Below are 16,216 nucleotides of genomic sequence, written 5' to 3'. Positions count from 1 at the left end.
GAGAGGCACTGGTATTAATGAAGTAGAAAATACACATCTGAGCACTTGGAAAATGATGCCTGGCTGATTTTTTTTTATTTTCTTTCCAATTCTCAGCGCTGCATTTCAATTTGATTTGTTTCTATTTTTGTTTCAAGTCACAATAAAACCAAGGAGACTCATTACCATTGAGCCTGCACTCCACAAAGGGGGATGATGAAAGTTTCTCTCCTATATTTAGAAGTAAAATTTCCACCAGGTGCATTCTGCACTGGGTCATTTAGGAATTACCACTCACGTCTGCTTTACAAAGTATCTAAACAAAATAATTACTAGGTGTTTGTATAAAAACGAGCATTGAAGAACAGTACTAAGAAAATACCAAAAGGCACAAAGATAAAATAAACCCAAAGCCAATATATCCAACTAATAAATGTAATATTTGGGACTTTTAGTGCAGGAGCCTCTGCCTTGGCCTGTAGTGACACAAAAAAGGACCCGAGGGATGGGACAGGCCCAGTGTCTGCACCCTGCAAGGTGTCACCATGTCCTGGTTGGGGTGGTTGTCTCTGATGTCTGGCTGGAAGTTAATTCTGCTGTGAGGTGATCGCTCTTTTTTGTTGGCAAACAATGATCTCATAAAAGCTGTTAGGAATTAAAGGAGCCCAGGCTGGAGTCAGAGGGAAAACAAACCAGGGTGGGCCAAAAATGCTTGAAATCCTTTCCCTTCCCTAGATGGATACCTGAAGTGGGGTAGAAGAAAAACATGGAGAAAAGTTGTCTTAACTCTGATAGTGTTGCCTCATAAAAAAAAGAAAAATCTCGTGTTGCTATTGTGTCACTTCACATTTTATAATTCCCCATTTGTTACAGTCTCCAAATTCTCAGTACATACATGTTATTGTTTTCTTCTTGTTGTTTGAGGAAAAAAAACTTAGGCATAGCATTGTTTATTTTAATTGTTTTCCCCTGGTTTATAATTTTTATGGGATGTACTGCTCTCTTTATTCACTAAAGAACATGGAAAATTTTTATTCATGACTTTTCTTTGCCTTCAGTGTGTTGATTCCACTGCTGAGGTGTTTCTCACAAACATGCAGGATTCTGCCTTGAATTTGGAAACTCCACTGACTTTTTCAGCTTCACCACTCTGTCTCAGGCTGGGTTAGGTACAGGAGTGTCTCATTCTGGGAGGGGAGCAGCTCTGGCATGTGTCTGTAGGGTTTTGTGGGGATAACGGTGATGAATCATCAGTTAATACCTGTCAAACCCAGGTAGTCACAAGAAGCCTCCAATATGCCCCGTATCGACTCCCTTCTTGTTCCTCGGCATCTGAATCCCATTAACAGCTGTCAAAACCTGGTAAACTATTTATATGCTTTCACAATTTGTTTAATTGGATAGTTAGGAAATGGCATACAAGAAAAGCTTTCCTTTTTCCTTTTTTTTTTTCCTTTAGTCTGGCTGAACATCTGTAGCATTAGGGGCTCATTATCTCTGAATTGGCACAGCAAATCAGCAGCATCATTAAAATGCCACATTAAGATGATTAAGTTTCTTTGTTACCCAGTTGACTTTTTGCATGTGCTGAGGATTTCACGATTATGACCCCACTCCTTGTAAAACACTTGAGCTACATCACCCTTTCCTGCCGTTGTCTTTAATGGCTTCTGGGTTTAATTCCTGGTGCTTTTCCGATCGCTCCTGGTAAACTTTGCTTAACAACAGGACAAAACTTATGTTCTCTCCTCTGTATTTGATGCCAGAGTCTCAGACCAAATGGAGATTTTGGGGGGTTTTCCTTCTGAAACTTCCTCCTAGAGAAAAACAGCTAAGTTTCAGAAACCTTCCTACTTGACCTAATTATTTGGCTCTCTCAACTTTTTTATTTCTGCATTTTCAGCCTGGAGGAGAGAGGTTGTATGGAGATGTCAGAGCAGCCATCCAGTATCTGAAGGGAGCTAAAAGAAAGCACAGAGGGGCTCTGCTTCAGGAACAGGAGTGACAGCATTAGAGGGAATGGCTTTAAGCTGAAAAAGAGGAAATTCCTGTTGGATATATGGGAGAAATCCCTCCCTGGGAGGGTGGGGAGGCCCTGGCACAGAGAAGCTGTGGCTGCCCCATCCCTGGGAGTGTCCAAGGCCAGGCTGGAGGGGGCTTGGACCAACCTGGAAGAGTGGAAGATGTCCCTGCCCAGGGCAGGGGGTGGGACTGAATGAGCTTTAATGTTATTCCAACACAAACCCTTTGTGATTCTATCATTTTATAGAGCACACACAAGCACTGTTTGGGTGGTGACTCAGTCTGGAGTTGCCACCGCAGCTTTATTTTGGATTTTTTCCAGAACCCATTGTTTTTACAGTGTTTCAGGTGAAACAAAAATATTACTCTGGAGTATGTCTTTCATCTTGTAATCATCTCCCCAGGAAATGAAACCATGTGCATCAGCCTTAACGCATCATACCAGCACTTTGTTCTGTAAAAGCTGCAGCTTTTTTTTCTCAGTGTATATTAACTCCATGAACTGCCTCAAGAAAAATAGTTCCCTGGCTTGGACTCCATGAATGCTTTTTTTTCTCTTACAACCTCTTTACTTGCCTAATAGAAGACATGATAGCACTTACTTTTTCCACTGTGGGAACTTTATTAGTGTTTTTAGGGATAATTGTGTTTTTCCTCAGTTAAATTTCCCTATTCTACATGAAGTCACAGCTTCCTTCCTCTTGATTAAGGCAGACCAGCCTGGAAACTCCCTGATCTAATAAAATATGTTGATATGATTTTTAAGTGACAGATACAAACCTTCCACACAGCTGCCAATCTCCTGATCACATGGTATTCCCTGTGCATGCCAGTACAGAGAAAAGTCTGGGCTGAAAAAGTAATCTGGTGGCTCCAGACTCTACAATGACTTGGTTAATTTTAGTCCAACCTATACCAAGCCATCTTTTCCTCAGACTGCTTTGTACCAAAGCTGTCTCCTGTCTGGCTGTCAGGAGGTGAAGTAGGCTCTAAACCATAACAGGTGAAAAAATCCCAACTTTTCTGATTTATATTTGGGTTTAAAAAGCCTCTTCCCTTGTGGCTTCTCTTAGTCCCAGTCATCAGAAAGTGAATTTTTCTGTGGAAGTCCTTCAAATACCTCCAGGAAAACACTCGAACTTTGGGTGCCATGGACAGCTGAAACAGCCCCTGTTTTTTGCAGAGGCAGTGATGGAAAAGCCTTGATCAAAACTCAGGTGCATCCTCCTCTGCTACTACAAGGAAACAAAAGCCTTATGGAAACTGCAGAGGTGATTCTTTTCCATGGTGGGATCATAAGAAGATTTACCCAGTTTGCACCAGTCCCCAAGGATGTGCCATGGGGGGCTCAAACCAGTGCTCACACTGTACCACACAGACCCTGGCACAGCTCTGGAGCTGTGAGCCAAGAACTGTGGTGAGAAAGAGCAGCAAATGGCACAGAAGCCTCCATTGGAGGTCACAGCTTGGCCTCCACTGCTCAACAACCGCGTGTGATGCAGATGAAAGGTGAGACGTTAAGTAGAAAGTGGGAATTGAAATTGTTTCTGAAAGCACCAACAAGGTGCAGCTGCACCGGGTACTTCCTTTTACCAGGCTGGGCAGGATGTAGCAAATTATTTTGGAACGGCCTCCTTTTGAGAGGGAAAAAAACAACCAACCAACCAACCAGCCAACCAACCGAAAAAGCTTCTTTTTTTTTTTTTTTTTTTCTGGGAAAGGGATGGGTGTTGAAATCTGCTTTCAGCAACTGGCAATAGTTTTTCCTTGGAATGATGAAAATGGTTGTATAAACTAATTTTGAAGGAGTCTTGATAGCAAGATCACCTTCACACCCTCGGACATGTAGTTGGCAGCAGAAGGCAACTGCAGAGGAAGCCCTGTTTCTGTGGAAGCAGGAATCCATGGGATGTGAAGCACAGCTGGTACTGAAGGATTTAAAAAGAAAAAGAGCCCATTTTTGGGTGAATCTGGAGCTCCCTGTGATTCTCTGAACAAACACCTAAACCCACTTGAGCTCATCCAGGACTGGAGCAGAAACTCCCAACAGCAGAATCTAAATATTTTCCAGGACAGGGGATTAAAAACACACAGTATGGGAGAAAACTCAATTCTTCCATCAATATCTCCATCCAAGGAGAGCACCAGAGGGATCTCAGAGTTTTCCACACTGCTGTGGGGTCTTGTGTAGCACAAAGAAACCATCACCCACCTATTTCCCTCAGCTCAACCCAAAGTCAGATAGATTGGCAGGGCTTAATACAATTAGGACAGAGGAGTGTTTTTTGCCATAAAATGTAGCTGAAAATTTTGATTTCATGAAAGTTTAGGTTGCCAGATCTTTCTTTTTCATCGTTGCTTTTATGTTGCCACCTCATTTTCACTGCCACCCATTGTTTGTTCTCGACATTTGATGTGGTTTATTATTCAGAACCAGAGCTAATACATATTCAGTCGTTCATGTTCTGTACTTTGGAGAAAGGACAGTGATTCAGTGCCAGATTGAGCTGTCTAACCCTCTGCTGGAGGGAGGAGCAGGTGGCCAGAGAGCAAGACTTTCAAACAGGAAGCCGTGTGGTGCATCTCGTGGTGCTCGTCTTCACTCGGTAGCTTGAGGCACAATTTGAGTTTCAACCTTGGAATGGCTTGGCTTGAAAGGACCTTAAACCTCACCCAGTCCCACCCTCTGCCCTGGGCAGGGACACCTTCCACTCTCCCAGGTTGGTCCAAGCCTCTTCTCACCTGGCCTTGGACACTTCCAGGGCAGCCACAGCTTCTCTGGGCAACCTGTGCCAGGGCCTCCCCGCCCTCACAGGGAGGAATTTCTTCCATATACTCAACCTCAATTTCCCCTCTTTCATCTTAAAGCCATTGCCTCTTGTCCTGTCACTCCAGCTCATGATGAATTGTCTCTCTCTGGCTCTCCTGTGACCCCTTCAGACACTGGAAGGGGCTATGAGGTCTCCACACAACCTTCTCTTCTCCAGGCTGAGCAGCCCCACATTTCACAGCCAGCTTTAAGCAGAAAAAAGCTGTCCTGGCAATTATTAAGGATTTTAATGGAAGTGCTGGTAGTGTTGGAGTTAATTGTGGAAAGGAAATTCAGCACCCTAAGTTGGGAATCATCAGCTGTTTATACAGTGTGACCAATTTGCTTGCATTTTTACTCTGTTAGTAAATCATTAGCTGCCTGTTACACCCACCTTTACCACAGAGCTGCATTCATTTAGGCAATGCCTTTGGATTCCTCTGGACTGACTACAGGTTCAGGAACCTGTTTGAAGGCCATGGATGCTCATCTTCAGGAGACGACAAATTCTTTGTCACATCCTCACAAAATTACTTCAGGCAAAACTTTTGGCATTTCTGGGATACATCTTTTTATCAGGAAACTCCTACCCTGCCTCTGCTAGTTTTATTCACATAGTAAATCAAGATTAACAACTGCTCCTCACACATCTGAGAGCTATGGATGAAAGCAGTGATTTGCAAATGAAAATTAGGATTATTGATTAGGCTTAACTAGTGAGAATATGTCCCATGGGAGAACTGGGAGTCCTACACCGATCAGACATATTTCCTAGGCTTGTTCCAACCACCAGAGGTTCCACAAGGTATCCATAAGTTATAAGATATAATTACTCTTTTTAATTTGTGTCTTTATGTGTTTCCAATTCACAGAAGCAATGTGAAATGCTGATTTCTATAAAAATAATAATTGTGAGTGGTGTGAAAAAGTGTTTTCTTTTGAATCCTGGCTAGTAATTTCAGGAGACGTTTGTACTGTACTGTACTTTCATAATCTGTAGAAGGAAATTCTCCATTAAAGATAATTACCAGGAAGGTTAATTGCTTTCAAGGGTTATCTCACTGTGAGTATCACTAAGTGTCCATGACCAGTGAAGTTTTACGCCTCAACTTCATTTCTTCATCTGTATATTTCAGTAAAACTTTTAGGAAGGTTGATACTGTTGTTTTATATAATTTTTAGTGCGTTTTTTTTCCTAAGGTACTTCACTGTGCATAAGATTAGCCTTTTATTCACTCCTGTGCTTTGTTTTACCTGCAGATGATGTGATTAAAGTGAAAGGTGAATACAGTGAAAGAGAGGAGAGTGCTTTAAATTCCGAGCCTATGGAAAACCTGGAGGAATCCGAACTGCCTTACACATATCCCAGAGAATATAACGAATATGAGAGCATTAAACTGGAAAGACACTCGGGTTCATATGACAACGTCAGGCCAGCTAGTGGAAAGATGAATTGTGATATCTGTGGATTAGCCTGCATTAGCCTCAATGTCTTGATGGTTCATAAGCGTAGCCACACTGGTAAATATCCCTCTGTTGTTCTTGTAAGAGCTGGAGTACTGAAAAGATGATAATTTTAAATCTAGACTAGTTATTTTAAAAAAGGATACCAAAGTCAGGGTTTCCTTGTTCTGTCCTTGACACCACATGTGATCTTTATCAAGTTACTCGCTGTTCTGTGCCTCACTTTACCCACCTTTCTTCTTATCGAGATTGAATATTATTAAAAGCAAATTGGTGAGGCATTTTGAGAATTTTGGATGAAAGGCACTATGTAATGCAGTATTTCTGGCACAAAGCAAAAGTTAATTTGGTTTTGTGCTGCCATTTTCAGTCTGTGTATAAATTTCTCTCTGTGCCATACTTTGGCAACAAACCAATGAGCATCTTAAGTTTCAGCCTGCAGTAAGATAAGACTTTTTTCCTTCTAAAAATTGCTGGCTTGTTGGAATCAGCCTCCTCCGGAGCACTTCTTTCCATGGAAGAACTGTGCAGTGTTTTCCATAGTCCTACATATGCTACAAGCAGCTCTGACACCAGAGCTGCACCTCCCTCCCACTGAAGTCACACTCTGTGTGTTTCTATAGAAAGAAATCAATCCAATATCTCATTCTTTCCTCTTCCAAAAAGGCAGAGGACAGCATGATACCCACGTAACCATTAAATGTCCTTTTCTGTATGTCATTTTAAGGTGAACGGCCATTCCAGTGTAATCAGTGCGGAGCTTCCTTTACTCAGAAGGGAAACCTCCTCCGCCACATTAAACTACACACAGGGGAAAAACCTTTTAAGTGTCACCTGTGCAGTTATGCCTGCCAAAGGAGGGATGCGCTTACGGGTCACTTAAGGACACATTCTGGTAAGTGACTTCACAGGCACTCCATGTGTTTTGGATGTGTGTCACTGGGACACTCGGTGTGGAAAAGACAGTCAGCAAGGTTTGCTCAGCCTGTGAAAGGCTCAACGTAGAGCAGTGACCGCTCACTGCTGCTCCTGGAGCCAGCTCGGGACTGGCTCTGCTCTTGGTGCAGAGAGAGTGGCCATGAGAATCCATGCCACAGCCCACAAACCTGCTTGCACAAATAACTCCGTGGTATTTTCACAGAATCACAGAATCATTTTGGTTGGAAAAGACCTCCAAGATCATCAAGTCCAACCTTTGACCCATCACCACCTTGTCAGCTCATTTTCATACGAGTGGAGCTGGCTGTGCCAGCAAGCTCTGAACTTGAGGAGAGTGTGAGACATGCTTTGCTGGGACTTCCTCCCATCCCATCATTCCGAGCTGTGAGGAAAGCTGCAGGAGCACAATCCCAGGCAGATGACTCTATTGCCACCTCACTGTGGTGTAGTGCCTTTCATCTGAATCTCTTAAAATGCTCAACAGATGTTCCTTCTCAAGCCTGGTAGGGTGTTCTGTCCATTTTACAGATGGGAAAATGGAGGCACAGAGCTAAGGTGACTTGAATAACAAGCCAGGTATAACTCGATCTTAGCTGCCCCTGTTCTGCAGGAGCCAGGTTGTTCTTGCCCTTGAATTTGTCTGTATCCTGTGTTCTACATGGGCTCAGAAAGAAAACCTTGATTGTAAATGATAGATGTTATCTCTGCACTGCACTGTACAGAAAAAAAGTTCAACCTCACAAAGTCAAAAATGAGCTTATCTGCCAAGGATAAATAAGATTCTGATTTAATCAGGACCAGCAGTGTGGTGCTGTCCCCCACCAACACAATGCTATAACCATCACGCTTCAAGCAAGACAGTGTTTTAGTGGTCTCTTGTGGTTATTTAAATTCTTTTATTGTTTCTTTTTCTAGTGGAGAAGCCTTACAAATGTGAGTTTTGTGGAAGGAGCTACAAGCAGAGGAGCTCGTTAGAGGAGCACAAGGAGCGGTGCCGGACTTACCTGCAGAACGCTGGCATGTGTGAGGCTGGTGAGTTTATCACATTACAGTGGTTTTGGGGTTTCAGTACATTACAGGGCTTATAAAAGGGCATCTGGTGAGCTGTTAACCCACAGCCTGAGAACAGCTTTTCCTACACTCCTTTTCAGTAACCTGAGGGGCTATAGCATTCTAAAGGGGCTGGTTCATCGTAGCCCTCAGGCAGGCAGTTAGAGAGTGTTTTTATTTTAATAATTCTTTCTTTAACAATTACTTGATGTAAAACATCTAAAACACCTTGTACCCAGCATTTCTGGAGGTGATGCTCAGTGAGTTAAATTATTCCTACATTAATGCTGTTATGTGGCTCATTTTACAGGATGAGTTGTTGACAGCTGTTGTTCCTGTCTCGGTGTGTTTGATGGTTACTTTTCTTTAGAATAAGAACTGTTAGAATTTGCAGCAGATTTAGTGGCCTGGATCCAGGGCATGAAAAAGGAGTGATATCCCAAAAATCACCAACAGATCAGCTTAGGGGGAGTGAGAGGTAAAAGGCTCCTTTAAGTGTACAGCTGCCTTTGGAAAAGATGAAATGTATCAAAACGTGGTTTTTCTTATTTTCCATTTTGCAGTCTCCGTGCTACAGTTTCAAAATACTTTGGTGAAAATAATCACCATAATCTTTGTCCCTGCTTCACCTGAACTGTTCGAATCCTAAAATGAACTGTGTGATTTGAATCTCACAGCACACCAGTAAGTCAGGAAAAAATTGCTCTTGCAATTCAGAGTCAGGGAGTGGCTGTGACCTCCCAAAGCAGAGCTCAGGCTATAGTTTCAGAACTCAGGCTCTCATCTTTTGCTGTGCAGCCTTGAAAAAACACCAAACAATGGAAACATGGAATCTCAGAGGGTTTGGGTTGGAAAGGACCTTGAAGATCATCCAGTGTCCCCCCCTTGCCATGAGCAGGGACACTTTCCACTATCCCAGGTTGCTCCAAGGCTCATTCAAACTGGCTTTGGACACTTCCTGGGATGGAGCAGCCACAGCTTCTCTGAGCAACCCGTGCCAGGGTCTCACCACCCTCACTGGGAGGAATTTCCTCCTAATAACTCTATCATCAACAATAAGGACAAGATTCTGCAGGAATCATCACAAGCCAGGCCTGAAAATCATTGTGAAGAGCCATTGGTATGTGATGAAAACCTTGGGTACAGGAATCCCTACGCTGTGCAGAGTGAGTAGGTTGGTGTTTCAGACTTTGTGACACATTCAGGAAGCCTCCCAGAGAACCACTATTTAACAAAGCGTTTAATGGAAGCTTTTAACAGTTTTATAGTTTTGGAGGGGAGCTCTGTTCTAGTCAGCAAGTGACATATTTCTCGGAGCATTAGTAAAAGTAACTGGATATTAGCTCATCAGCAAGTTTTGTTTCCTGAGAACCCTTACACATTGTAACTGTGGTTTGTGTTACAGAACATGCTCACACCACTGCAATCACCTAACATGTCCACCACTGAAATTGGAAAGCATGAGACCTGCTGCAGGTTTCTGCTTTGAAACTTCTCATGGTTTAGATGCATTTTAGAATAGCAACATTTCCCCCCTTATCCCAAGCCTGCTGTGCAGTCCTTGCTGCAGCACTGCAGGGAGCCTCAACTGGTCACAGGGAATGTAAATTCCCAGTGTGCCCAGAGGTGGCTGCTCCCCTGCCTTGGAGACCTTCACACCCTTACACATTTTGCAGTGTTGTTAGAGAAGTAGGAAATTTTATGAAAAATGGGAACTCCTGGGGCATTCCCATCCAATTCCCTGGTATCAACAGGATGTTGGGTGACAGAAACAGGGAGAGGGAAAGCTGGAAATGACCTCTCAGGAGGTCATTTACTACATTCCATTTATTTTTTTCCTAAGTGTAGAACTTTGCATTTGTGCTTAGTAAACATCCTCTCTCTGTTGCTGACCCTTTCCCTACTTCCCTACTTTTCTCAATTCCCCTCAAGCTTCTCAACCAGGTCTGGGGAAAGTGTTCCTGTCCATGGCAAGAGGGACTAACTGGATGAACTTTAAGGTCCCTTCCAACTCAAACCATTCCACAATTCTATGATTCTCACATGGAGCCATCTTTAGACACAAAAGTGCTCTACATGCCCTCATTCCTAACTGATTAAAATATTTAAAAGCATCAGGACTGTAGCAACCATTCTAGTTGCTTTTTTAGTGCCATGCTTGCATGTTCCAAATGTGGAAATATTTCCAAATGGGGAAATATTTCTAAAAGAGAAGTTTCATGTAACAATGAAGTTGAAGCATTGTCCCTGATAACCATCTCTCTCACATTGTTCTCATTGCACAATCACCCAGCTCTGTTCCATTCTCCCTTCTTGAGTGACCACACAGAGATGCTACAGGAAGCAATGCCTCTAGTTTCAGCTTTGTACTTGAGGGCTTTGCTAACAATATCTGCACATTCTAAAAATTCTGCTCACATTGGTTGGTGTGGCAGAAACCACACTATGGGAACAGCTCAGTGCAGGGTGGGTGCTGGTGTGTGCTTGGGGCTGAGACAGCAGCCACTCTCTCTCCAGCTGCAGGGTGACATGGTGACCCAGAGATGGATGTCTCATCTCTGGAAGTGTTCAAGGTTGGACGGAGCTTGGAACAACCTGGGCTAGAGGAAAGTGTCCCTGCCCACGGCAGGGGGTGGTACATGGTGACCCTTAAGGTCCCTCCCAACCCAAATCTTTCAGTGATTCCATGATGGCCAGGGGACAGCAATGTTTGGAGAGGTGGCTCCTCACCCAGCACTCACAAGACAACATAAAGAGTCCTTCATAACAGATAATTCACAGTGGCAGGAAAATGCTCCTCTGGAAGTGTTTTATCCAGGCAGGATTACACCTGGAATGTACACTGAGACAGGCAGCAGCACAGGGAGCAGCACAGAGACCTCTCAGGGGGATCAGGGAAAACCATCCTCAGCCCCGGTGCTGGCTGAGCAGGAGAGGGGAACCCAGCTTTAAACGTGGTGAGATCAACCCCATCTTTATATCATATAAAATTCCATGCTTAGGGGCTCAACTTCCCATGTAATTCCAGAGTCACTGATCAGATTTGACCAAGAAGGACAAGGGGATTTATTTGAGCTGCAGAGTTTCTTTCAGCATCCTCAGAGGTTTTTTTTGCCTTCTGGCCCTGCAGCTTAGCCATCAGAGCCCTGAGCTTGCAAGATAACCCAAGATCCCAGGGTGCTGTATGGTCAGTGCTTTGGAGGTCTAGATTTTCTGTATTTGTTTTTTTGTTCAGTGTAATTTTGAGCAAAGCACCTGATAATTTCTGTTAGTCCAGCCTAAATTTTATTTTTAGATACGTATTATAGTGAGAAAATTAGTTATTTCAATCACCATGTGCAGTGGAATCATCCAGAGAGAGGATAATTGAAGAGGAACACAGATTATTTCTCTATATTTGAGAAATCTTTAGAGAAGTTGGAGTGAATAAAAAACTGATTCCTAAATGCTAAATATTATTCTTGGATTGTTTAATATGTGATTCAGAAGAAAAAGTTGGATGAGATAACTTCCAGTTAGTTTCTGGGTACAGAGAGCAGTGTTGTGGGTGAGAACCTGTATAACCACCTTCATCTTACTGGGAGCAGACATTGTTTCCCTAAGGCTGGGTTGTGAAAATGTCATCAAAGACCTTTTGTGGCCCATAAATAGAGATTATTTTTTTTTGTTTTGGAAAAGATAGCCAGTAGCAAGGAGCCAAAGAATCTTAATGTGAAAGCAAAGTCCCTCAGCATTAGAATAAAAGGGCAGAGAACCATGAAGCTGCAGGATTGATTCTACAGAAGTCCCAGAAGATGTTATGTAGGTCAATAGTTACTGTCTCTGCAGATCTCCTCTGAGGAAAGACTCTGTTATCCCTGCAGGAAGCCCTCATCTGCCCTCCTGACATTAATTTAACAATTTAAGTTCCCTTTGTGGCACATAAATAATGTTGACAAGTCATCCCTGATGTGCTACGTGCAGCTTCCAGTGTGCTCCTGGGGCTGAGAGGGCTGACAGCAGCTCTGCACTGAGTCCTGTCAGGATAGGGAAAAAGACTCTGAAAATGTGGAATTAAAGCTTTATTAGAGCAACCCATGGGTCCTCAGAGTGCAACTCCTGGAGGTAAAGACTGAGAAAAAGAAGAACTAGAACAACAAAATCAGAAAAACAGAGAACTGGTAGGGTAGGTCCCTGGTAGGGAGCAGGGAGCTGCTTTTATGACATGGGCAAATTGTGTTTTCTTTCTTTTTTCTTTACAAAGAAAAAAAATACATTTCTGAGTACACAGCAGCATTTGTATTATTTTGTTCAGGGTGGTTCAGGTTTTTAAAATTTAGATTACTGTTGTTAATGACTTATGCAATGATCCAGCCAAGATTATGAGGCTTTGGGCTTGGAGATAGTTCAAACTTTGGACTACAGTAATTTAAAGGTAATATAACGATGCATATTCCAGGCTTTGGAGCATAAGAATTATACTGAAGTCCTGAAATTAAAAACCCTATAATTTTCAGGACCAAACTAGAGCTTCTGGCCCAAGCCCAAGCAGGTGATTACACTCTACCCCCCTCCCTTCCCCTCAGAGTGTCACCTGAACCTGCTGTTTTGTCTCACTTTATGCAGCTCTTACATCCTGTCTGGGTATTTCATGCTGGGAGCAGGGATGAATATATTTATGGGAACCTCCAAATTTAATTTGGAATAAAACTGAGTCTAGAAGAGCAATGTGTTATTACCTTCAAGGCACCTCATGCCCTGCACAGGGCTGGCTGTCACGTACATCCCAAGGTTCCAGGACTGTGACCGAGTGGAGCCAGGCCCTGTTATCCCATCCTCCCTGACTCACATTTGTAGCTGGTGTTTGTGGCACCAAGAACCTCTGAAACACTTTACGTTTTCAAACTGCTGAACAAACATGAACAAATAGTTCTGGCTGAGGTTTGGTGAGTCATGGTTTGTGCTGACTGAAACTCGTGTTATCAGGAGCAGCACTAGCAAACAGGTACAGAGGACAGACTGAAACGCTCAGGGAAAGGCTGCACAGAGCTGGGAAGGATGAAGCTGCACTTTCAGCACTTGCTCTACTGGGCAAACAGAAATTTGAGACTGACACTCAATAAATCTGCATTTAGCAGGACTGAAGCGATACCAAAGTGCTCCTATTGCTTTCCTCTGGCACTGCTTGTCTCTTATTTAAGTTATGCTTCATATAATCAGGGAGACCTCATTTTGGCCTACCAGTGCCTTAAGGGGTTTCTAAAAGGGAGGCAGAAGGATTTTTTTATACAGGCAGAGAGTGACAGGGGAAGGGATAATAGTATTAGACTGCCAGAGGGCAGGGTTGGATGGGATGTTTGGGAGAAATTCTTCCCTGGGAGGGTGGTGAGGCCCTGGCACAGGTTGCCCAGAGAGGCTGTGACTGTCTCATCCCTGGAAATGTCCAAGGCCAGGTTGGATGGGGCTTGGAGCAACCTGGGTTAGTGGAAGGTGTCCCTGCCTGGTAGGGGGTGGCACTGGATGATCTTCAAGGTCCTTTCCAACTCAAATCATTCCATGTTTCCATGATTCTGTATTTAGATATGTTGGTGTATGTACAGCAACACAGCAACCAGGACTCTTTCACAGTGAGATCCAACCTTTTATACCATCTTGGGAAAGTAAATCACCCCTCACTGTCCTCAGCTTGTAGATCCCAACTCCTACAGACCCGGGCAGTCCATGAAGATGTGTCCAGTTCTCAGCACAGTGATCCCTGCCCTGCCCTGTCACTTAGCGATGAATTTACTCATTATTATAATTTTTGACATACAAGTACCAGTCCAGATGGGTGGTGTTGAGGTGTGAGCAGGGTTTGGGGGGAAGCCACAGCAGTTACGATCAGTATTAGTGTGGTAGTAGCGATATGAGGTGGCAGCTCTCCAGCTCTGCAGCCTCCAGGAGCTGAGAGCAAGCACAGCTTCTGTGCAGTGCTGGGCACTGCTTAGCACAGCTGAGGAGAGCTCTGGAAAATGGGAAAAACCTTAATTGGCCCAGTCCCAAGGGAGTCATCACAAGGCACAGGTACTTTTCCAAAAATTAGAAATCTGGGAGGTTTTAACAAGCCTTAAAAAACAGGGGAAACATTCATAGTTAGTTTTAGCTGTAGCATTTAGGAAAAAATAGTAAGCAACAGTAACCTGAGGAAATAAAGAATTGGAAATTTTGAATTTTGAAAAGTTTTATTGCTTTTATTTTACTGGAACATTGATACATATCATACAAGTTTCTTAGTGATTCGTTAAGACATCTATGACTGATATCTGAAAACTTAAGCAAGAGCACTGAGTGTCTCCTCCTGCAGCTCGAAATACTGAGTGTGCAGGTGTCACCCAGCCTTACTCAGAATAAAAAAGAAAGGCCAGCAGAGCTTCTCTCTCCGTCTGCAATTTACCCAGCCTTCCAGCCAGTTCATTTACTTCCTCTCGCTGGTGACAGTTCTGGTTTGTGTTCCCCCCTGAGTGAGCTCAGGGCTGTGCTGCCACTGACCACAGTGGGTGCCCAGAGAGCAGGAATGATAGAAAAAGCAAAATCATCTTTGCATTATATCTCAAAACTGTTTCCTCCAGTTATGAGGCTGATTGGAGATTAAACCAGTCAGATCTTCCTTTTTTTTTTATCTTTCTTTTTTTCCTTTTCACCATGTTGTGTTGTTTTTTTTCTCTTTCTTCCTTTCCTTTTCACATTTTCCAACCTAGCCAGCGTGGAGGCAAGGCACATCAAGGCAGAGATGGGGACTGAAAGAGCCCTTGTGCTGGACAGGCTAGCGAGCAACGTGGCAAAGAGAAAAAGCTCAATGCCTCAGAAATTTATTGGTAAGAACAAAACCCCTTTTCATCTGAACAGTTAAATACGTGTGGGTCGGTTACAAACAGTACAATGCCTCTGCTTCTTTTAAATATCCTGCTCAAGCTTAACATCTAATACAAAAGAATAAAGTAACACTGATTTTTGTGATGAGGTTTTAGTGATTTGGTGTAAGGGGTTGATTAAAATAAAAAGAATTTATTGTGTTGGCTGCTTAAACTGGGTGGAAGCTACCGTTGTGCCTTGTATCTTTATGTAGGTGATTTGTAAATACATTTTATGAGTTTCCACTTGCCACTTCTGTACCTGTGTATCTGAAATGTTCTCTGCTAGGATGTAAAACAGGCAAAGAACAAAGGTTAATGTTTTCTCAGCAGGAGCTGAAGATTCCTGCAGGATTCATGTGTGGAATAAGGCCTAAAGGCAGAAAAGTATTGGATTTCTCTTAGTCATCCTCCTAAATTTGTCTATGATTAAAAAATATCAAATCCTTTCTTGTGGTAATTTAAGCAAGCAGATGTTTCCATAGTATTTTCTTTGCATTTAATTGTACATGATCAGGGTTTTGCCATGTTGGGGATCTTAAATACTAGTTGGGCAGGTTCTGAGTTTCAACGAGCACCTGACCCTCTTGGCCAGTCTTATTTCATCAACTTGCCTTTAAAGAAAATAAAATACAACCAATCCTGTGTCCTAAGGAAAACCCTTAGTCAGCAGTTATATAATATTGGTGCTGATGAAGCCTTATTTGTGCTCTTTGAAGGGTTATATAAGGTAACAAGTGCTTTTTTTTTTTTTATGGCTCAATATAAAGTTCACCCTCAGAATGGGGCCCATTTGGCAGAGATGTGGGCTGGGAGGGCAGGCAGGGCTTCCACAGATGCTGCAGCCAAAGCCCTGGCATGGGGTGCACAAGCTCCAGATCCAGGTAAATGTGAGCAGCTGGATCCATCTGAGATAAAAGTGTGCAGCTGGATCCATCCAGGTAAAGCTGTGCAGCTGGATCTATCCCAGTTAAAGGTGTGGAGCTGGATCCATCCAGGTAAAGCTGTGTAGCTGGATCCAGCCAGGTACAGGTGTGCAGATGGATCCAGCCCAGATTAAGGTGTGCAGCTGGATCCATCCACA

The 16,216-nt window shown here is 43.2% G+C and overlaps 1 protein-coding gene across 2 annotated transcripts in view; it reads left to right on the top strand.

Moving 5' to 3' along the window:
* The window catches only part of IKZF3 (IKAROS family zinc finger 3), a 34,152-nt gene that overhangs the window by 13,094 nt on the left and 4,842 nt on the right, over positions 1 to 16,216 (top strand). Inside the window, exons 4-7 of one of the 2 annotated variants that reach the window (XM_014885495.2) lie at positions 6,071 to 6,331; positions 7,002 to 7,169; positions 8,129 to 8,245; positions 14,980 to 15,096. In XM_014885495.2, coding sequence (XP_014740981.2) covers positions 6,071 to 6,331; positions 7,002 to 7,169; positions 8,129 to 8,245; positions 14,980 to 15,096 — 663 coding nt within the window. The remainder of the gene's footprint in view (positions 1 to 6,070; positions 6,332 to 7,001; positions 7,170 to 8,128; positions 8,246 to 14,979; positions 15,097 to 16,216) is intronic. The other variant, XM_088179623.1, reaches the window with a different exon arrangement.

Source organism: Sturnus vulgaris, chromosome 27, assembly GCF_052056855.1.
Source record: "Sturnus vulgaris isolate bStuVul1 chromosome 27, bStuVul1.hap1, whole genome shotgun sequence".
In the NCBI taxonomy this organism is placed as follows: Eukaryota; Metazoa; Chordata; class Aves; order Passeriformes; family Sturnidae; genus Sturnus; species Sturnus vulgaris.
This window is presented reverse-complemented; position numbering and strand designations above follow the sequence as displayed.